Source organism: Strix uralensis, chromosome 1 (genome assembly GCF_047716275.1).
Source record: "Strix uralensis isolate ZFMK-TIS-50842 chromosome 1, bStrUra1, whole genome shotgun sequence".
In the NCBI taxonomy this organism is placed as follows: domain Eukaryota; kingdom Metazoa; phylum Chordata; class Aves; order Strigiformes; family Strigidae; genus Strix; species Strix uralensis.
This window is the reverse complement of record NC_133972.1, coordinates 33,171,550-33,194,192: the sequence shown is the minus strand read 5'-3', so window position 1 is coordinate 33,194,192 and position 22,643 is coordinate 33,171,550. Positions and strand designations below refer to the sequence as shown.

The following is a 22,643-nucleotide window of genomic DNA, read 5'->3' as shown; positions in this document are numbered from 1 at the left end:
AATAGTTTGCAAAATGACTGCGATGTGAGATAGTTGTGTATGCATATATATTAATTGGTGAGAGGGCAAAATAAATGAAAATAGCCCTTCACCATCCACAAGATTAGCCATTAGGGGTTCAGATGAGATGAAAATGAGCTTCTGTAATTGATAAGTTTTAAACACGAGGTGGAAATTAAATAACGCAGTGATGTTTTATGTGTTGAAAAAGAACTGACCTTATCAAAGAAGCCCCCTTATTACCCTTTCACTTTAATCTCCATCCACCAACATATGCTGAGGAACACCCCGCTGGAAAACAGCTTGGCAGAAAAGGACCTGGGGGTCCCGATGGACACCAAGTTGAAAATGAGCCAGCAGTGTACCCTTCCCTTGAAGAAGGCTGATGGTATCCTGGGCTGCATTAGGAGGAGTGTTGGCAGCAAGTCAGGGGAGGTGATCCTTCCCCTCTGCTCAGCACTGGTGAGGCCACACCTGGAGTCCTGTGTCTGGGCTCCCCAGTACAAGAGAGACATGGACATACTGGAGAGAGTCCTACAAAGAGCCACTAAGGTGATGAAGGGATTGAAGCATCTGTCTTATGAGGAAAGGCTGAGAGAGCTGGGACTGTTCAGCCTGGAACAGAGAAGGCTCAGGGGGCTGTTATCAAAGCATATAAGTATCTGAAGGGAGGGTGCAAAGAGGACAGAGACAGCATCTTTTCAGTGGTGCCCAGTGACAGGACCAGTGGCAATGGGTACAAAAACACAGGAGGCTCTGTCTGAACATCAGGAAACCTTTTTTCACTGTGAGGGTGACCAAGCACTGACACAGGTTGCCCAGGGAGGCTGTGGAGCCTCCATCCTTGCAGATATTCAAAAGCCATCTGGACGTGGTCCTGGACACCTGGCTGTAGGTGGTCCTGCTTGAGTAGGGGAGTTCGACCAGACGACCTCCTGAGGTGCCTTCCAACCTCAACCATTCTGTGATTCTGTGATGTCCTTACCCATTATAGTCAATTGTATAATATAATTCTGGCTGTATGAAGAAAAATACATGCACCTACAGAGTACAAACACTGTTCATCTTTCAGTTAGCCTTTTACTCAACAGTTATATGTTGTTATTATTATATATATAATTACATATATAAAAATAAAAATATTTAATAATATACGCTAACAATGTTTTGGAAACAAAGCTGTAAATATGAAAGTGTATATGGTAAAACTGTAAAAAATCTCTTTAAAGGAAATATACAAAAGGCATTAAAATACTAACAATTACTAGTCTTGGTCCTGAAAATAACAATAAAAGATGAAAAAATTAGTATCTGGACTTAATCATCCGGTGAATCATTTATCTGCACACTGCCAGTAAGCTAGTGGCTTCCAAATTGGCTCCTCCTCACACACAAGTGTCTTTTCTTGCACACACCACACAGGTCATAGTTTTAAAATTAGTTGTTACTGGAAAGGAAGTCTGAACTTCAGACAATGGTGGCAGAAAATCCAGGCTGAGGCAGTTCTTCCAAGGTGAACTGCAGAATATTTTTTATAATCCTTTAGTAAGGACAAAGGCAAAAAAAAAAATCTTTTCTCCTCTTTCATAGTGTCTATGAAGGAATTAACAAAGAATGATGGTCCTGCTTTGGTAGCTGTCCTGCTACTAGTCTGCATAACTCTACTACTATAGGAATCATTAGTACTTTTTAAAATATCTAGAACTGGGCATGTCATATAGCTACAGAATGGATATTTGTTACTGTTCCCCTTGTAATCAGAAATGCCACTTACAAGTCAGAAATATTTGATTCATGTGACTTGTGATCTTTCCTGTAAAACAAAGTTTCCTCTTTCCAGTGCATTACCAGTCTTGGTAGTCAGAAGCACCAAAGTTTTAGCTTAGTCAGTATCTTATTAGAACTGCTTTAGCTAGGTCAGTCCCAGTGCTGGCAGCACAAAACCACAAGCATTGGCATTACATCATCATCTTCACAGAGTACAAGGAAGTAGTAAAAAACAATTCAGTCATTCCTGTGTCTTTCACAACTACAGCCAGAAAGGTGTCACCTTTGGTACAGAGCAGTGAAGAACAGGGTTTGAAGTCCATGGATAACTTTACTTACTATATAATTAATATAAGCCCATTTATCAGAAATTGCTTAAGAATGGCTCTGAGTGATGTATTAACCATTTACCAGCCATTATTTACAGAAATACTGTCTTCTGTCTTCATGTTTCTTTAAAAAAGTCTTATGGAGTTTTACTTTTTCTCTGGCTGCTTAAAGCTTTACCAACTTTTCAGTACTCCTTTTATGTCTTTTTACACTTACTCAGCTTTACAGTGCTGTATCCACTTTATGAAAATATTTTATTCCTAAGACGCTTTTCATCCTCTCTGTGAAGAGTAAAGCAAATAAAGTGAAGAACTAACCTGCTTTTCCTTACTCCCACTTTCCAATTCCACAGTATCAATTTTGGTTTGACAGTTTTCTCCAGTATCTTTTTGTGTCAATTATGCATGCAGTGAGAAACCTCCTGGTAGCTGTAATAGTCCCCAAGAGTCAGCATTCACCATTCTTTTAGCCTTTCTGTTTAGCGTACATCTAACTTCTAATTAGTTTTTTAGGTCTAATAAATATTAACCTTCTCAACTGATAGGTTTCAAAGCTTTTACTTAATAGTATTGCCTGTAATATTATTTGTGGAAGTTTCTCATGCTTTTTTGCCAGTTCTAGTTTTTCCAGTCAGTATACCTTAGGTTTTCTGGTTTTGCTCAGGTCATTTCTGATAAAGTATTGGTAAGACTTGAAATAGTAAAACCTGAACTGCACATTCTGTAATTCTTTTACAGTGAGTCTCTAGATTCAGAAAGGTCTATCATAGCTGGCCCTGGCACATTTTGTAGAGTTTTTTAGGATTGGTACTCATCTTATGCTTTGAGTTTCTCCTGTGACAACTGTTTTCAACCTTAGCTGGCTCAGTTTCTGAATTTAGACAAGAGGTCACTGTCAGAAGTATGAACCCTTCAAGAAGACAGCAATAGGAGAGACCTTGTCTTATCACCTAAAGAGTACCTCAGTCAAGTCTTCTTCCCATGCTGCAAATCACAGTTGTAACAGGCATTATGCTCAAAGTTTGTATTAGGAATATAATTTAATGAGAGATCAATGCGGGGTGTTTGTCATTTGTGCCAAGTCTGATTGATAGATTGATTGATTGATTGATAGATTGTTTTTTGCTAGGGGGCTCAAAAGTGAGGTCTGTGGTCCTTGCTGAGACCATTACCACATGCATAACTGAAGGCAGAAGCTGTAGTAGTAACTGAGATGTCACGTAGTAACTGAGCCAAGCACCCAAACTGTTACTAGCAACTTCTGTGAACCTGCTGTATTAAGTCTAGTGATGGAGAGTGGAGCTCGATTTAATGAGTAGAGCTACCTTATAATAAAATAGGACTAATAAAAAGAGAAGCAGAACAGAAAACTCAAAAAAGAGCAAATAGTAGTAATCCAGTCTGCTCAGGTAGGATTTATCTCATTTGAGCCCTGATTTAAGAAGGTCTGAAGTTTAGTTTAATCTAGTCATCCAGGATGGGAGTCCTAAAACTATATCATACAAGAAGGAGAGTCAATGAATTTCTCTGGTCACTCAGGAGTGGTGATTGCTGTCCTGAGGCTAATTTCCATGCCGACAGCAGTGTAGAATGGCATCTTTGGCTGTACATGGCCCGTGTCTAGACAGGGGCCCAGTGGCCTACTTCCACAAAGGGAGCAAGAGGTCTTTATCTGGGCTCCATTACACATCTCCCTGATCCTTAAGCATGACCTCTGTCTCCAGGTTGTATTTAAACTAATGATTCTTTATTTCCCTACAGATGGATGCCATCAAATGTCATGCATACTAGCATGACAATAAACAATATGAATACTATCACCTATATGGAGTTTTGTTCCCTGTGATTTAGGGATGTGTTATCAGCTGAAGGTATCACAGAGGATGTTGCAGCACCTCGTAAGGGTGAATGTGGAGCCAGTGACCCATGCTTTTCCTCTGAGTGTGCTGCCCTTAAGAATTATTTTAACTGTTGAGGAATGGTTTTGTCCACTCTTTCCTGGGCTGACAGATTCATAACTGTGACAAATCTAATGTAATCATCAGGAGTTTTGTTTTATGACTATCTCCTGGATGATTGTTCTCCACCTAGGCTGCAGTGTTTCCACACCATCAGTCTGTCTCAAGCTAATGAAACACTTTATGGCCACTTGTAGATCAGCTTTCACTGTTCAATTTACTGTGTTCTTTCTAATAATTTGGTAGGCTAAAGCAACAGCTGATACTCGTTGGTTTTTCATTGTTTCTCTCACTTATTATTTTCTTTTCTGAATTCACAAGTATAGATAATCAGATATTTGCATTGTCTCAATGTTTCTCCTATTGGAAAAATACATTAAGTGAACAAGCAAATTCAGAAATTCTCTTGCAGTAGTGCAGAAGTACGACAGAGGAATTTAATACACAATATTATGGTGTTATGGTAAACTATATGTGGAGCAACAGATGTAAAGGAAAAAAAAAGTAATATATTACCATTATAATGCGAGAGGAGAAAAAATTAGTCAGCTCTTGCATGAATAAATTTCACTGGTCTCACGAACGGCTTCATATAATTTAAAATAATCCTTCTGTATAATGAACTTGCAAGCTAATTACTCTTGGATTGCCACAGCATGGTATAACTCTGTCAGTCTGGGACCATTTTGAATTTTGCCAAAGTTGTGAAGTGGATACAGTTGAAACTGGAATTGAATGGGTTTCCCGATCAATATATCTGCAAATTGTCGCAGGGTATTATTCCAGGCACTAACTGTGATCATTGCTAGATTTATCCTTTTTTAAAACAATAGAGTTTAAAGCGGCAGATGGTAGTTAATGATTAACATTCCTAGTAAACAAACTTTTGCCAGGATATATTTCAAGTGGTTGTGTGTATATAAATAGACAAGGAGCATGAGCTATGCAACTATAATTGAATTACATTAGCATAACTTAAGTAGAAGTTTAGTAAATACCAAACACCTTAATTATCTTGCACAGTATTAGGAGGTTAATGACATACCGCTGCAAATGACTCTTCAAAGTGTTTAGCAACATGGCAGTTTAGAGCCAGACTAGTACCCAGTACCCCACCCTTTGTGACTGGTATATGGTAATTTATCTAACTCCTACCGCTCAAGCTTGGCCTCTGCTGGGATTTCTGGAGGTTGAAGCAACAGCCTTTCTTGCAGAGAGCTGGAAACCTCCTTGTGGAGTGGGACCGTACACTCGCTGTGCCCTCCAGTTGCGCCTGTCTACTTCCCAGCCTGGAGAGCCCTTTGCTTGGTGGGTTCTTAACATGGGGTGGAGGCGGGGGCGGTTAACTCAGGCTCTACAAACTTATAATTTGTTTTTATATATATATATATATATGTAGTACATATAAATAATTATAAATTTATGTATATATAAATACATATAGTACATATATATAAGTACAAGTTTATGTATATATAAGTATACTCAGAAGCTCTGCTCCCTCTGCCAAAAATTTGCCCAGCAGCATTGTATAACTCTGGCACTAACAAAAGAACCAAATCTTTTTGTGGCCTTTCAGTCAATCAGTAATTGTCTGCTTCCAATTGCAGGTTTTGCAGTCTTCACTTTTTCTAACTTTTTATTATTATTTTTGCTGATGCAGTTTCTGCAAAATATGACAGTTACATATTCTAGTGGGTTCAAGAAGTGTAATTGAATCTCATTGTTGGAACTGTCAGGTCTGTGCATTGGAGTCCAGCCTGAGCTGTGTATCTTTTTAGCTAAGGCGTGTGTTATTCATTGATGCTCGTTCTAAAATCTTAATAGTGGAGTTATAAGCCTGGTTGAAAACCAGTAGTGATTTGTTGGTTTATCATGCCAAATAAAGTGAATAAATAATGTAGTTACCAGTCTAGTTAATTATTTTAAAAATACTGGTGAGTCAGGAAATTATATGCAAATTGGTAATAAATTAATTCCTGTTACATTTGAATGATTTGGAAAAAGCATATTGGATCCACAAGTGGTTGAAATTTATATTCTTCTCTCACATAAGAAACTGTACTCTAAATGAGCTAGCATATCTCTTGGGAAATAAATGTGAATTTTGCTGACAAGCTGAGGTCTCTCGGCAGAAAAATGAATGCTGACAGTTTGACCCAGTGGCCAATTGACTGATTTCTTTCCCCCTCTTTATTTCTATTCCAGATGCTGAAGAATACCAGCCTCCAATATGGAAATCATACTGTGAGTATACGAGAAATTTGAATAATCTTAGTACCTTACCAAGGTGTCCCTCTTAGGTCTTTTCCCTTTCTTTGTTTAGAAAAAAGATATAAATGTGCTAGGTGCTTGTAGAAGTTACTGTATGGGACAGCAATGAAATCTGAAGTTTTCTGGTTCTCCGTGGAGCAAGTGCAGCAGGGTTATGAGTGCCAGACTCTTTTGGGTTGCCTTAAAAGTGTGCAAATCCTGGGTTTCATGGTTTCTCTGCTGAGATTCTCAGGAAGAATTCCAGAGGTAATGCTTCACGTGTTTACTAAAGGTCAGGCTTGAGTATACTTGTCTTTTTATATGGGTCACCAAATCACTTTAAGATAATAATATTTTTGATCCTTAGCAATAGAAGATGATTTTTGAAGTGGTGGTTTAGAAGTTGGAGACACCATTATCAGTTCTTTGAACCTTCCTGTCTGCCTTTAGAAAAATCATTTACATAGAGTGCAGTGCAGAAGTGCATATTTTATGCTCTTTTTGCTTTGTTCCAAATATATTTTCTAATGAAGTAGCACAGATCTAAGACAAAATATTGGCTTTTAAAACCCTTATTAAAGATGGCCTTTAAATTTGATCTTTTTATTTTAAACCCTTACTGGAACTTTAATGAAAATGTAGCTTTGGGTGTGGACAGAGGTTTTTTTGCTGTTTTCAGATACGGAACTATCCTAAGCAAAAGTTCTCTCTTTTATCGTGGCAACTTCAAATTCAGTACAGTGCCGTTACCAAAATGGAACTACAAAAAGACAAGGATCACAACAGTTACATGCATGTACATGTATAATTTTAAAGACTGGAATAGACTTGTTGACTTCACTTATATGCACATTAAACTACCTTGCTGACTTCAAAGACATCACTTCTGTGTTACCCAAGAATGACATTCTGCCTCAGAATGGACTGGGATTTTTTCAACCAAAATTTGAATATGCCATTAAATTACAAAAATTGCTTCTCAGAACACTGTTTTCTAGAGACTTTTGTTTGTTTGTTTGTTGCAATATTTTCAATGTGCAAGAAAAACTTCCTTAAAAGTCATCAAGAGTGTATCGATTCGAGTTGGACCATTCCAGTGTTCTTTGCTGAGTACTTGGAAAGAAGCAGACACTTGAGCGAGTTTTTTTAGAAGAGGAACCTGGCTTACTCAAAATAATGGAAAAGCTCCCATTGACTCTGATGAGACCAGGGTTTGAAATGACAGATGTTTTCTTTTTTGCAGGAAGTTTTCATTAAAAAGTCAGGGAATAAGCACATGCCTTTACTTACCTTCTCTTAGTTGCCCCACTGGTGCAGCAGATGACTGCGTGCAGTGAAAAAGTTTGGTTACTTTTGCCTGATAGTTCACATAGTCCAAGGAAACTTTTTTAAAATTAAAAAAACCCAGAATGAACTAAAAGAGTATTAATATATAATTTCCTATTCATATATTTGTAGGATGCCAATATTGTGGTAATGATGGAGTCATGGCCTCAGCGTCTGAACCCCATGCATGAATGACCTTGGAAAAAGTTACACCGCTCCAAAACACAGAAAATAGTTTACAGAGGTTTACTGCTGAGACTGCTTAGCCACAAACATATGTCTTTCATTGTGATGTTAGATAATAAATGTTTCTTTACACTGCCAGAAAAATCCCAATCTGGTAAATTAATTATAGAGGTTATGTCCAATGATGTCATTAGTCTATGATACAGTCTACTGTCCTGTCTCATCACAGTTTTAACTTAGTATGTATATTTCCCTCTTGGCAGTTTGTGTTTACTGCCTATTTAACAATTATTTTCACTGTATTTTAGGTAGTAACTTTTGAAGTTTGCTAACAGACTATTAAGATACTTTGCATACAGTTTTGATTTTGTTTTTAAGTCCTGGGTAGATTTAGGTGCACTGTGTTGCCTTTTATTGACATTATGATCATGGCTTCAATCCTCCTAGCTTCTCAACAAAGGCAGATTTTCCTGTTTATGCATGTAAGGTATTCAAATAAACAGTACTGCACATATCCATGGCAAAATGCCAATCAAAGTGGAACAGCTTTCAGAATCCGAGCCTTACTCTTTGGCATAAGGTACATGCTTGTTTCAGCTGGTTTTGGAAAAGATGGACACTTCTAGTGTAGGAGATCCTCACTTGCTTATGAAGAATTGTTAGAAGGTACATAGGTTTCACAGATTACAAGGTTTTTCAGATTTTTCTGGTAGCCCTGGGACACAGAGAGTAAAAGAAATGTCAAGAATAATTTTGTATTACCAGGAAGGGACTGGGGAAAAAGTCTGGAAAGTTACTGGCAGCCAGCAGTCTCTAAGCAGTGGATGTGATTGCATTTATACCTGAGTAACAGATCAACAAATAAATATCTATAACAGATTTCTTTTTTATGTTAGGAATATTATACAAAATGGCATTTTTCCTTTTTACCATCACTGAGGTGGGGGAAAGAAAGGAAGAATCACAGACATGTGAGTTGGAAGGGACTTCTGGGGTGAGTTGATCTGGCTTCCCACTTGAAGGATGTCTGTTGTCAGCTCTAGAGCTGAACAGCCATGGCTTTATCTAGCTGAGTCCCAAAAACTTTCAGGGATGGAGCCTCTGCCACCTTTGTGGGTAACCTGCTGCAGTGCTGCACTGCCCTCTTGGAGCTGAACTGATGATCTTACCTGCTTCATGTGACAAGTAGGCAATTTGTTTGACTGCTGGAACACAGTACAGCAAGTATGTGCTTGAGTTTTGAAAAGATATAAAACCACTCTTTTTCTCCTTTTACCACTGTTGAGATTGTCATGTGCTAAGTAAGTCTGATGGCAATGCCATTTCCATGTTTATTTGCATTATTTAAGATCAGCATACTGATGTGAAGCAACATGGCAAAGCGTGGAGCATCAGCTGATGCCATGCTTCAGCTCCTCATGAAATTTCCCTGCCTTCTGCCCTTCATCAAATAATAAGCGCAGTGTCTGAGACTCGTTTTTTTTTAGAAATTAAGGCTTTATTTCAGATAGGCACTTAGGTTCCTAATTAAGCATGTGAGTAATCCCACAGAAATAGGACAGCTTGTATTGTTCAAGCTCAGCACGTGGATAAAGGCCTGATTGAGATGAGGCCGAGAAGGTAAAACTAAGGAACTCTATGAAACATTCTCAGAGAGAAAACAGTATGTTTCTTTGCTGCTTTGTAAAAGCAATGATAGGAATTTTTTCTCTCTGCTGAAACATCACTGAACACTAGTCATAGGTGAGTTAAAGGAGAAAGCTTGAGAAAGCTTGACACACTGTGGAATGGAAAAAGTATGAAGAAGTTGGTGATAGTCCTTCTTACCTAGCACAAAAGGAGTAAGTGTTGATTTTTGTATGTCATCTCTTTGTTTCTTAGACACATCAGATTTTGGAATTAAACAGTTTTTTCTAAAACATATTGTAGACTTTCCCCTATTCATACCATGAGACAAGACTTGTCCTCTAGCAGGAACAAAACAGAGAGATTCTAACTAGTTACTTTACATCTCAAAGAAATGTTCCGCTAGAAATTCAATAATAAACTGAAGTTTTGTTAACTTTGTAAGTTCCCAGGTGATTATGATAGTATGAATGCTGGCAAGCTATCTGAATTACGAAACTAATAAAGATGTTCAAGGGCCAATTAAAAGCTACTGCATTTTTCTATTGCAGAGAGTGTATTATTGCCGTTCATTTTGTTTGCATCTGATGCTGAACAAAAAGCTACTCCCAGTCTCATGCTGTTCTCTAAGCAGTAACAATACATTTTCCTTTTTCATGCCGTTGACTTTTTGTAAGGTTAATTTTCTCAGGGCTAAAATGCATCATTATGTTCAAGTGTCATCTTTTTTACGATCACAGTGGATTTGTCTCTACCCTGCCTGTCAGTTCTAAATGCTGGAAGAGACTGGGTCAGATGTCGATCACTGCTTACCGCTGTATTAAATAAGTGTGTTTTTCTATTATTTCAGTTAGCCATGTCCTTATACACTGGATTCTGTTTTAAGATTTTCAGAGGTGGAGAGGGGAGGATGAGGCAGAAAGGCAAAGCTTATTTGTAATTCGAGCAAGTGAGGGGCATGTGTTTTCTGAACTTCTGACCATTCTGTGGACTCTGCTGGGGTCTCAGCAATGTCAGCCAGAGTGTGATTGCCCAGTGCTTTGGAAAAAGTATGTAATGAAGTCGGACAGAGCTGCAGGATGTTCAGCACTTCGGAAAATGAGGTCACTTAATGAGGTGTCTACGCTCATTGGAACTTAGCTGTAGGGCACATTTTTCTCAAGTCACCTTAGCCATAATATTGCACTTTTGTTCATAGCCCATTAGCAGGCTTTCATACAGCAATCATTTGAAGCAGAAACAGGAGAGAACCTTTCTAGAGAACACAGCTTTTCGTAGGGTCACACTTGCTTTGCTGCTTAATACTTTAGTCTGTGAGATAGTACCTTTTCCTAGTTTTTCACTTAACTGCACTTTCACTGCTGTTTTACCTCCTCCACCCTTGCCTTGCTTTGTGTCTTTTCTGGGTGTCCTTGGCAGCTGTGTGCCTATCTGTCTTTTCTTTGTTGTTTGTCTCCTGCTGAACTGCTTGGCGTCCCTTACCACGATGCCACTGGTGGTTCTCAGTCCTTTCTTTCTGTTCCAGATTTCTCTTCTCCCTCCATCTAATGGTTTTGCATCTCTCTGCAGCAGTTCCACTGAGTTGTCTTTCTGTCAGTTTAATGCCTTTCAATTTAAAGGTAATATGGCCACATCTGAATTCTTTATCTTTCCCAGGAAGCTATTTCCCATTCATGACGTTTTCTGTGATTACCACCATTCACGATCTCAATCATGCTTGTTATGTGGGGACATTTTCTCAACCTGCACATTTAAGGCAGTGTAGCAGTATTATTGTTAATATTAATGAATATTAATGATAATAATAATTTATTTGTACAGTAATAATTTTACTACATTTTCCTCTGTTGTATTTCTAAATCGGATATCTTTCTCAGGTTAGATTATTGTGCAGATTAATTACCCATGCCTCTCTGAGAATGATAGCAACCTTTTCCAGTCTATTCAAAATACAGTTGTTAAGATGATTTTTCTTCCTTGCATTCATCATGAATCCCTGCACTGATTCATCCCACTGCATCCTATCAGCATCCAGTTTTTGCTTTCAAGTCTTTCATATATCGGCCCTCTCCTGTTAGTCATTTCTTCCTTTGTTTTGTGAAATGCTTACTCTTCTTCCCACCCTTGCTTCTCCAGTGCTATCAGCCACAGAGATCCTTTTGGCCATTTCAAAGAACTCTTTGCTTTTCTCATTTTGTAGAAATGCAGCACAACACAAGATAGGCTTCCTATGTGTTCTTCAGACCAACTTGTTTTGTACCACAGCTATCAAGGTTATCTTAGAAACAGCTCCACTAGCTTAGTTTGCTATGTCAGTTAATATTTAACAGGTTTGATTATTGAAAAATAGAATTTTTATGAAGTATGATTTTTCAATTAAAATTGAAATTAATAAATTGAGGAAATAGATCTTTAAATAGAAAGCAATCATATTCTTTCAATATTTTGAATCCTTAGAGTTCCTTCTCTCTAATGGAAATGTATGGGGGAAGAAAAAAGTTACTATTCCTCTTGGTTATGTTTAGTATTAAGTATCAGTAACTTGCTGAATCAGTAGTTATGCTGATTTCACAGAAATGGACTCTAAAATCATGATATTGGGCTTCAGAATAATCAGCGTTTTAAAAAACTCTGATTTTTGAAGCAAAATTTTCATGCTTTTCTTGGCAATTCTTTTGGATACACAATCCATTTGGTCACAAAAGAGTAAAAGGAAGACTTTGAATCTTGGTCAGACAATTGCAAGAGGTAAGAAAGACCACAAGTTATCATGAATCTGGTGCAAAAGTAGTGGGAGATCTGGCAGTGCTGAATGGCAGATGCAGGTTAAATCCAAAGCCTTAGTACTCTGAGCTGGATCACATCCATATGCATTAAAACTGGTGGGGAATATAAGAAATCATGAACTCTCTTTCTGTGCCCCTACAAGGAACCAGGGATGAAGGTTGGGGTGGAAAAAGGAGAGGTTATGGTTTTTTCCACTTTGACATTAGCAGAGAACAGAAGCCCCCAAATCTCTCACATCCCCTGAGTGACAAACTTGGGTGCAAGCTGAGGACTTCCCCACATCTCAGATTTTATCGCTCCTAGCCCTAAAGAGAAGGTGCAGAATATGGGAGAAAGTGCTGAAGAGTAACACCTACCATTTCAATTTCTGCAACAGGGCTTCTGTGTTTATCAAACCTACAGGCATTTATATTCCTCCCATAATCTGCCACCTTTCAGGGCATAATCCTGAGCTTCACAAGCATTATGAAGAGCCCTGTCCTAGAAACTTGGTATTTTAAAAAAATTCATAGACACAACATGATCTTTCCAAATACAAGAAGGTCAGCATACAGAAGGCCTTTCTCGAGGGAGGTAATCCAAACCTCTGGGATTTTTACTGGAGTTACAGAGAGACAGTCTGTCTGCACTGGAATTGATTACTGTCATTGCATGTCAGCTTTTTCTCACGACTCTGGAGTGGAGAGGAAGGAGAGGATCTCATTAAATACATGCAGTGAAGAGTCTGGGGGCCAGGGTTCAGTGACTACCCCTAGCCTCAGGTCTCTCTCCTTCAGCCCTCAGAAGATTCGCAAAATTGATCCAGGGCCATTTGAATAGGGCATAATTGCTCTGAAAGGAATGTTTGCTTGATTGTCAGTAATTGCCAGCAAATCTTGAAATAAATTATGAGACTGTGGTGAACCCTTTCAAACGTGTTGAACTTTATCTTGGCCTATCCAAAAAACACTGGTGTTACTGGTAAGCAATGTGTTCTTGAGTTGTTACAGCATAGTATATGCAAAAGTGAGATTTTATCCTGAGATATACCTAATAAGTTAGTCTTCCCTGGCATAGAAATGTAATAACAAGTACAAAAGGAAATAATACTTCTGAAAGTCAAACCAATGATCACTTTAGTTAGTTTGCAGGTCAACAACCAATTTTCATATAAATGATTTAGATACACTGAAATACCTCTGTTTGCTGTCCTTTTCTTTACATTTGCATTTTTCTCTGCAGCCTCTGGCTAAAAAGACTCATCTGAATAAAAGTTTGTGTATGTTGCCATCTTCTAATGATCTGTACATTTTTGTGTTTGACAGTGTATCAATTGCAACAAGAGGCACCACGTCCCAAGAGAATTATCTGTCCTCGGGAGGTCAGTTCTTCTTTCGCTCTACCTTGTTAAATCTGATTAATTGTCAGCAGCATATGATTACCAAAAACTATTTTGTACAGTCTGCAGGTAGTGTTTTCTTTAATTTTTCTAAGCCATCATTCTATATAATCATTTTTCTTAAGGTTGATTAATTAAAGCAGATTAATATTTGCTAATTAGGCATGGAGGCCTCATTCTATGACTAGAAGCCCCTTCGTTAGACAAATGCTCATTAATCATTGCTTAGTGTGCTTTTATGTATACTACCTAAAGCGTTGTGTTTCCATGTCATAATGAAGGTGTATTTTCTTCCTGCATCTGCATATTAACATCTGCGTGATACCTTTCAACATGATACATTCAGCTCCAGTTTAGTGAATGCATTCTGCCAAGGATTATGTTCAAGTTAAAATACTGAAGTGATAGCCAGAGAGCTCAGTTCTGTCACAGAAAATGTAAAGATTATAGGATATTTAGAAATGTACAGGGCTGCAGGTTTCGCTGAGTCGTCTTGTCTCCTTGTTTTCTTTTTCTGTATTTCTCCGTTTCTACTTAGTTAAATATGTCAGTTCCTCAACCTGTATGACATAATAATAATGGAAAACATATGTAGATGTCTCTGCTCAATCAATAAAACTGTGATAGTTTTATCTTCTATGTCAGGCACAAATTTGTTTTAAAATAGACATGTAATACTAGTAATAGAAATACTAAATGCATGAAGTGATTGCACGAGGTATAAATGATGATGTGAAAGAAGATAGAAAGTGTGGTTCATCGGCGTGATGTATAGCTCTACTCAAACATCATCCTGAGCTCTGACCTGCTTCCCACACTGTATACACCTTGAAGTAGAGCCCTAGCACAGCGTCTGTCAAGTATTAACAGATGCAGTCTCAAAACAGGTTTGTGTGGGCAGGAGGTTTTGTATCAAGGCACAGGTAGTTGCCCAGGGTTGTGAAGAAGATCCATTGCAAATCCTGAGTTCACCCAGCACCTTAACTAAAACACCATTGCGTTTTTTTCTCAAGTGCCATCTACCAGTTTTTTCAGGGCAGGGAGAGCAGGGTCTTAGCCTCAGACTGGAAGTTTTCAAGCTCTGTCAGTTCGGGATGGTCCCAAGACATTTACGCAGGATGCTAAGAAGGGCAAGCAAAACACCAGAGTGGGCAAACTCTCGTGTCATCCTTTCTCCCTGTCAAAGACAAGGCTCAGGGATAAATAGCACGCTGTAGCCCTGTGAGACCTCAGTGCACGTGTGCTGAAGGGTTTTAACAAGAGCTTCTCTGAAATTCTCACACAAACAAATGACAGGTAGGTCTCTGTGACTGGTATTCTCTAAAGGAGAGGACATTAAGTTTTTTACTAAATGAATATCACATAACAGGTATTAAATCAGTAGTGGCATAGTTGAAAATATTTAAGGTAAGCAATTTATTTACTTTCAGTATGGCCTTAGAGGAATTTCTCACTTTGTATGAGATGATAGTTTATCTAATATTTATTTATCTTTTTCATACTTTGAGAAAGAACTTGTGAAAATCTGCTTAATAAGCACTGAATGCTTAGGAACCTTTGTCTACAATTTAAAGCCGTCTTTGTGGAGATACAAGTGACTTAGTCAAATAAGTTTAATCCAAAATTTGTTATGGCAACTCAAATTAAAGAATTTTTTAGCTTGCCTCCATGAGTGAAAATTTGCATCAAGGTAAAATGTGCTTTTAACGTGGAGTAGCAATTGTATTCTTGTTCTAGAAACAGGATTATCCACACAGGTGGAGTAAATTGCAGCTATGAACTCTTTACCAGTGTGCTGTATTGAATTTATTTCCTTAGACTCAAGAACATCAACTGAAGTTGTCCTTTGCTCCCTTTGCCTGATGTTTAAAGGCCATACATATTTAATGGCCATTCAGGTCACTTCCAAAGATTTGTAGAAAGAAGCTAAGATCATATTATATTGACAAATTAATATATAATTGACAAGGCGGTACATAACTAAAGAAAAAGTGTCTGATTCACATAATCTGTGTTTGGTTCTGACTAATGGCTCACTTCATGGACCGAAGAGAGTCCTATTTTGATTTGGTTTGATTTTTTTTTTTTTTTATTTAGTTAAACAGCTGAAAATAAGAGACTTTATTCAGGGGTAGGTATATAAAGCAGTATGAATTCCCACAGATGTGATTTTGGTTGACTTCTTGTTACTTGGATTTTGAATCTTTGTGTAGCTCAACTGCATGTGTTCACAACCTGATTGCTAGAAACAGATCTTCTGACCCAAGAACAGAAACCACTACAACACTGATGATGTGCTTTATTTTTACATTTTACATATAGTTGGGAAGGTGGGGGTCCTGATACCTAGATTGTTCCTTGTGGTTCATATTATCAGTTTTATATGAAGTAGAATTACATACTGGTTTCATAGAGCATCACAGATTATTTTAGAGAGAAAATTCAGCACTATGTTCCTCTGGCACCTATTAGCTTTTCCTTAGCACACAGACTGTGAGGGGGGTGTTTTGGGGTTGTTTTTCTTGATTCTGGTTTGACTTCAGTGTAATCTGATGATTGTATAGGCTTGCCTCACTAAAGATGGTGTCTTATTAACCCTAAATTTCTGTCAGTTACATAGAAAGATCTCAAAATCTGGTTTTGTGTTATGTATGTTATGTATATTAATTGGCAATACGATACGTATTTAGTATGCAACGTGATGCTCATCCAACACCTGGAGAGCAGGTGTCAGCAGGATGTGTGACTGACAGGGGAAAGAATTATCTCTTCGTGTGCGTATTATAGGAACTGGACTTTGTTGATGGTGTTCTTTTGTATAATTTAGGATTCAGACTGCTTCAGACAAATGTAAAAATTGCAGATAATTTTAAACCCTTCCTGCTTATGGGAAGATGCCTTTCATTCGTAATTGCCAAATTCTGCACTGTTCGCAGGGAAATTGAAGGATCTGCTGCAAACAAAATCTGTAACCAACAGAGAAACTTGTCAAGGGTTGGAGTTTGTTTTTTTTGCTCTCACCACTTGTCATTTTCATCATTCCTCCATCTTTTCCACTGCCATTTTCCACATTCTCCGTATTTATTTGCTCTTCCATTACCTCTCTGTTACTCCATAATCACAGGGGTTTTAGCCTCAGATCTCTGCAGTTCTACCATCTCTTTTGTGTGGATTTCTTGAATAACTATGCCATGGACACAGAAATCACCTCTCCTGATATGCTAACCACCAGACTAAAAGCTGGGACTGTAAATAAAATTTGAACATTTATATGTTTGTGTCTTTGAGCTTTGCTATCATGATTTTCCTTTTCTTTTTTTTTTTTTCCTGCATAAATATCTTGTCAGTGAAAGCAGGTCATTCCTGCAATGGGAATCCTATTGAATGAACTGTTAGGGCTTCAGGTATCCAACGGCTTTTAATTAATCACCACTGGCAGTGGGACTAGTGTGAATATCCTACTTTCCCAATAACATTGGATTTCTGCCAATATTCTCATTTGTAACCATATTCCTTCCAGCAATGTTTTAATGATTTATTTTTTAAATAGAAAAAGTTTCATTTAAAAGTGCCATTTAGGTGGAGGAGTAGCTTTTAAACATTGTGCAAGTGTGGTGATAGGCACCAAAGAATCAGATTCGTGTTGTGAGGAAGTCATATTATAAAGAATCTTTTAGGGTTTATTCTACAGAAATGCTAATAAAAAATTACATTCTCAGAAAATAATTCAAGCATTCAACTTCCTGGTTTTATTCAAAAGTAACATTTTAAAGAATTCTTAATTTTAAGAAATATTTCAGAAGTAGACTAATCAAAGTTAAAATATCTTTTAAAGAAATGGAGGCTTCAACAAAGCAAAATTCCTTAGTTCAGGAAGGATGGTGACATTATTTGGGAATATTTTTGGTTAAACAATAGGTTTGTTATAAATTCCTCTGAAGAAGGAGTGAGTCTTACCCATGAGTTTTTGGGTCACTTGTGTCGAGGTATTCATACCTGTGAATACTATTCCTGTTCTGTTCCAAGAAACCCTTAATTGCTGACAGCAGTTTTTGAGGCTGGTGAGTTTGTCTGCATTAGACCTTGCATATTCCTAACAATGCCTTGGCCAAGCCAGTGTCGGCAACAGGAGAAACTTGTCTGAATTTCCCTAGTGTAGACAAAGCCTTAGAGCCCTAACTTATATTATTATATAGAAAAATGTCAGTTAATTGCCTTTCTTGTCATTCTGAATTCTAAATAGGTTATGTCAAAAACGGTAGGAAATTATTGTCTCTGCCTTTAAAAGCATCAAAATTACGGTTTCTTGATTAAAAGCAAATATGATTACGAAAGGGAGACTTTTCTCTGAAAAAAGAAAAATCCCTTTTTCTTTTTGCTTAAGTGATTGTAAGAGACTAAAATAATGATGGCATATTCAGACTGCAACACTGAGAGCCTTTCACTCTAACCATCTGGAGAGTCAGGAACTGTTTTGATTCTCTGGGTATCCATTACCCAGATTTATCAAAACAAGTGTATAGATAGTGGCGTTTCATAGAGCTTAACTGTTAAAATGGTCACTAGCAGGTTTATAATGGTATTGCCATCTTGTATATTTCTAACAGAGAATATAGAGGATCATTGCTTATCTCCAGAACTCAACCACTGCAAATTATTCTTTACTCAGTTACCCTCAAAGTTTCTTCTGAAGCATGGGATTTGAGCTAAGAAGAATGCAATTAGCAGAGTATCATTTAAACAACAGCAATATTGAAAAGTGCTTTGAAAATGCTGGTTACTTTTGACAGTCCTTCTTTCAGGTACAAAAATGTTTTATATTTGTACATAAGAAAAAGCTTGTGATTAGGTAAGCTTGAGCAAGGTTGTTAAAATTAAGCCTTAGTAAGACATTTGCAGAGTATATCCGACTGGATAATAAGTATTTAATCATTGCAGTAAGTCTTCCATGAATTCCCTTATTTTGCTCGCTTAGTGACCTTTACAAGCTGAGTATTTCCTCTTTCCCTCTGCTCTCATCTTTCTAAGAACAATGTCTATACTGTGGTAAAGTACTAGAGAGCTGTAATAGGCATTGAAATTGGCCATAAAACTAGTGGTAAATAATGGGAGTAAATGGGAATTTTCGTGGCACTTGTTCAAATCACTCTGCTGCAAATAGTCAGACACCACCATGAGAAGGTGTCTCTTACTGTCAGTCCTGAGAGCTTATCTCAGATAATTCAGAATATTATATTATCTTTTTCTTAGAAAGAAACCTCAGAACACACACAGTGACACACTGAGAGATCCCATTAGCCAGCAATTAAGTGAAAATGAGCAGAATTATTCTGAAACCTATTTTCATTAATGAAAATGTTTGTACATATAAGACTTAATGGAGCCTATACCTTCAAATTCTTATAATATTGCTGCTGCTTTAATTGTGTTTTTATAATCCTGTCTTTATGATAGAAACAAAAAGAAACAAGGTGGACACAGCAGTAGTCTGTGGGTTGCAAATGAAGCTGAAGAGCAGTTTTGAATAGACATAGACAAAAGGAGGAAAGTTCTTCAGCTGAAATCTATAGTGAAAGTAGAAAGCCTGGCTGCACTGGAGGGGGCTGAAAACAGTTGAAGGCCAGGAAGGGTTTTTGCTTAAATTGGTGCAGAGGACCTGTGGAATGTCGAAATGTATTTTATCCACCATCCATCTAAACTGGCCACATGCAGGTTTTCCCATTAGGTTTAAAATGGGGGTTTACACCCAGTGTCATTTTTCTGTGGTATCTCCATAGTGAATTTTGCCCCACAGAATGCCTGTGGTTTGCAGCAGTGGGTGAAAGAAAGAAGGGAGACTTGAACGTTGCCCAAGATTCCCTTGTATTCATCACATCGGGGAAAGATGCCAGTGTTTTTTTCCAAGTCACTTTAAGGACTGACAGGAAATCTTACCTCTCCTGGAGTCCGTGAAGTCTTACCCTGTTGCAGTAGTAGGGTGGTGAAACACTCAGATGAAGCCACATCATCCTCATTTTAACAGTCCATTGACTATCGAACGGAGGGGAAAGCTTTCTAATTATTCTTCAGACATGATAGTAAGTATTTCGTTTAAGTAGTTACAGCTAAACAAAAAGGTTTGTCTGTTCCACTTGAATTTCATCAAGTTTGATTTACTAATATTCTGGGTTAAGATTTGCAAATTAGACTGGTATTCACCTTCATCAGAGGAATATCATATGTTGCGTTTAGTGATCATTGTGAAATGGAAACATTAAAGTCATCTTATTGGAAGACAAGAGGGCAACTTCTGGCTAATGAGCACAAACTGTATGTAGTTGTCTTTATGGACTGATGAACTTGCTAATTATCCCTCTGGCTTTGCTTGAAAGCTTCTTTGGGAAGTTTCACCTTCATCTCCATTTTTCCTTGGAAGTAGGTGATGTGTGTATACGTCTGTGTGTGTGATTTTGCTCTTCTCCTGATTTTTTATTTCCTTTTATCCTTGTTACGTATCAGTCTTTTCAGCTAGTTCTTTTTGTTTTGACATGATGCTGAATATAAGTAGTTTTCAAGCCAAAATAAATGAAAGCCTGTTTCATAGCTTGACCTAGATAAAGTTTATCAGTAAGCTTATGTGTAGGTGAAAATTCTGTGTGCTTGTATAGATTTACATATCTGTTCCAACTGAGGCCAGTACTCCTTGTGTCTAGTTAAATAGTATGTAGAAGGGGGTCTTACTGTCTCTGCTCTGGCTGATACTTTGTGAGGTGTCTGGTGTCTTTTTTCAAGATTCAAGATGAGAAACAGAGTATTGAGCAGTTGATGAATTTCTGTTTCCTAATATGAATATAGAAACTTTACACATCTGTCTATCTTGCTTCCTGTACTTTCTGTACATGTATGTATAGCTACACACACAGAATTATCAAGTCAGCCAGTTACACGCATCTTTTTGTAATGCTGAAGAGAAGTAGGAATGAACATGATAGAGTTTGTATGGTTTTCAGACAAGGACTCCTGAATCTCAGGGTTCAGAAGGTTTCAGTGTAGTTTTCTGTTTATCCTTTGTTTCCAAAATATTTACATATCTGTTTGAAATACCACCATGACTAACTAATATGTACTGACACATTTTAACTGCCCTGTACAAATTGGTAAGAATGTGGGGGTGTGTGTGACAGAGATGTTTTTATGAATAGTATGTCTCATAAATAGTTATCAAAATATTCAGCTTTGTTGAAATGAAAGCATCTTTAAGTTACCATATTGTTCGTTATTTGGGAAATAAATATTCTCCTGTTTAGTATTTTGCAGAGAAGCAAATAGGATCTCCACCTTTTCCAGACTCAAGAAATAGCTAGCACTATCTAAGTTTCCTTATTCCTGTTCAGATTTTGCAGATAGCCTGATTGAAGAGAAATATCTGCAGTTCCCAAGGACAGAGCAGAAGTATTCATAAAATCAACAACAGGACATAAACTGAATTAATATTATTATTCCTGCTTGGATTTTTGCTTTCATCCTTCCCCTCTCCCCATGCAGAGAATTTCTCACAGTGTGATGAAGTGGCAGTGCATCTCACACCCCACGACACTATGCAGGGGTTTGTCTAAGGTCCCTCCTCCTCATTTTCCACCTACCCCATCCACTGTCAGTTCTAATGGGTTGTTTCCTGATTTTCCTTCCACACCTCCAGCCCCTAGTCGAGTTTACGACCAGTTTCCAGCGGATTGGTTGTAAATGTTCACTTGGCACTTTGCAAGCCATTCACTAGGCACCTTGCTGAAAGGCTACATGTTTACATCAAATTGTAGCAGTGAGCTGTTTAGGAAGCATGGCTTTGGGGGATGCATTAGGGTAGGTGACACAACACCAAGAGGTTTGTGCAGATGTACTGTGGACTGTTGTGGCATGTGTCATAGGAATGTTTTAGTGCTTCTCACTGGTTACAGAATCGCAAGCAGCATTTAGAGCACTGATAGGGTTTACTGCATTTATCTGCCGTTGCTGGGGATATTTTCCCTCCCATTGAAATGACTCAACACATCATTCTTGAAAAAAGGGAGCACAGTTTAAATGCTATAGTCAAATTTTTCATCTTGCATTCAAAGTAACATTGATGTTCCTTCTTACATTTAGTGATGTCCTTACTGTGTGAATGGAAGTTGCATAAAAAACTCCTGCTTTTGCTCTTCAAGTTGTTTGAACCTGACCCTGTCTCCCCTAACTATTTAGCAGCAGCCTTCTTGATTAAGATTTATTTCAATTTATGTTAGCTCATGTTCAGGAGCACATTATTTTCCTTACTAGGTGAGCAAATATTTTATTTTTCTTTTCTTGTTCAATATTGCTCTGTTAGAGCTGGATATATGTAGAAATATATTCTTGTTTAATAGCAGTAACAGATGTCTGTGTTAGGGGAGATTTTTGTCACCTTCTGGAGTTTATAGAGTTTTGTCTGGTATATTGATTACTGACTGCTGGACAGTTTGCTCAAGGTCATAGATAGGAGACAAAACTGAGTTAAAAATAGCCTCAGAAAGGATTCCTTAAAGCAGCTCTTTTTAAAGTTTGGTACAAGCAAGTAAGCAAACAAGCAAACCCAATTCTTTTTAAATTCTTTGTTTTTAAAAATGGTAGAAATAACCTTGAGTTGCTTCTTTCCCACAGTCAGTGTCACAGTAAGAGTCAGAGCTGCTGAGCTTCCTGTGTTTCTTTGCGACGCGTTATCCTTCTGCGAAAGGGTCATTATGCATCTTACCTTCTCCATAGGTTACAGCACACCATCAGAGCAGCGAAGTTGTGGGGCTTTGAGCAGCAGTTAATAAAAGCATTCTTTGTGTTCTTCACTTTTGTCTTTCCTTTTATATTCTTCCTAGTGGTGAAGAACTCCACTGCTGCCTTCTCCCCAGCACTGTTAATTTTAATGCAGAATATTTTATTAGAAGGTATCAAACACAATTTGGCTCTATGCTATGCTGGTAGATTTAAACTGAGTTTTCTTATTCAGGTAAGCGGTGACCAGTTTATCACTTAAATGTTTGGCTTTCT

At 37.8% G+C, this 22,643-nt stretch overlaps 1 protein-coding gene across 1 annotated transcript in view; it reads left to right on the top strand.

Moving 5' to 3' along the window:
• The window catches only part of CHN2 (chimerin 2), a 163,883-nt gene that overhangs the window by 60,284 nt on the left and 80,956 nt on the right, over nucleotides 1-22,643 (top strand). The window contains exons 2-3 of the mRNA XM_074861854.1: nucleotides 6,263-6,301; nucleotides 13,537-13,592. Of these exons, the coding sequence (XP_074717955.1) occupies nucleotides 6,263-6,301; nucleotides 13,537-13,592 (95 nt within the window). The remainder of the gene's footprint in view (nucleotides 1-6,262; nucleotides 6,302-13,536; nucleotides 13,593-22,643) is intronic.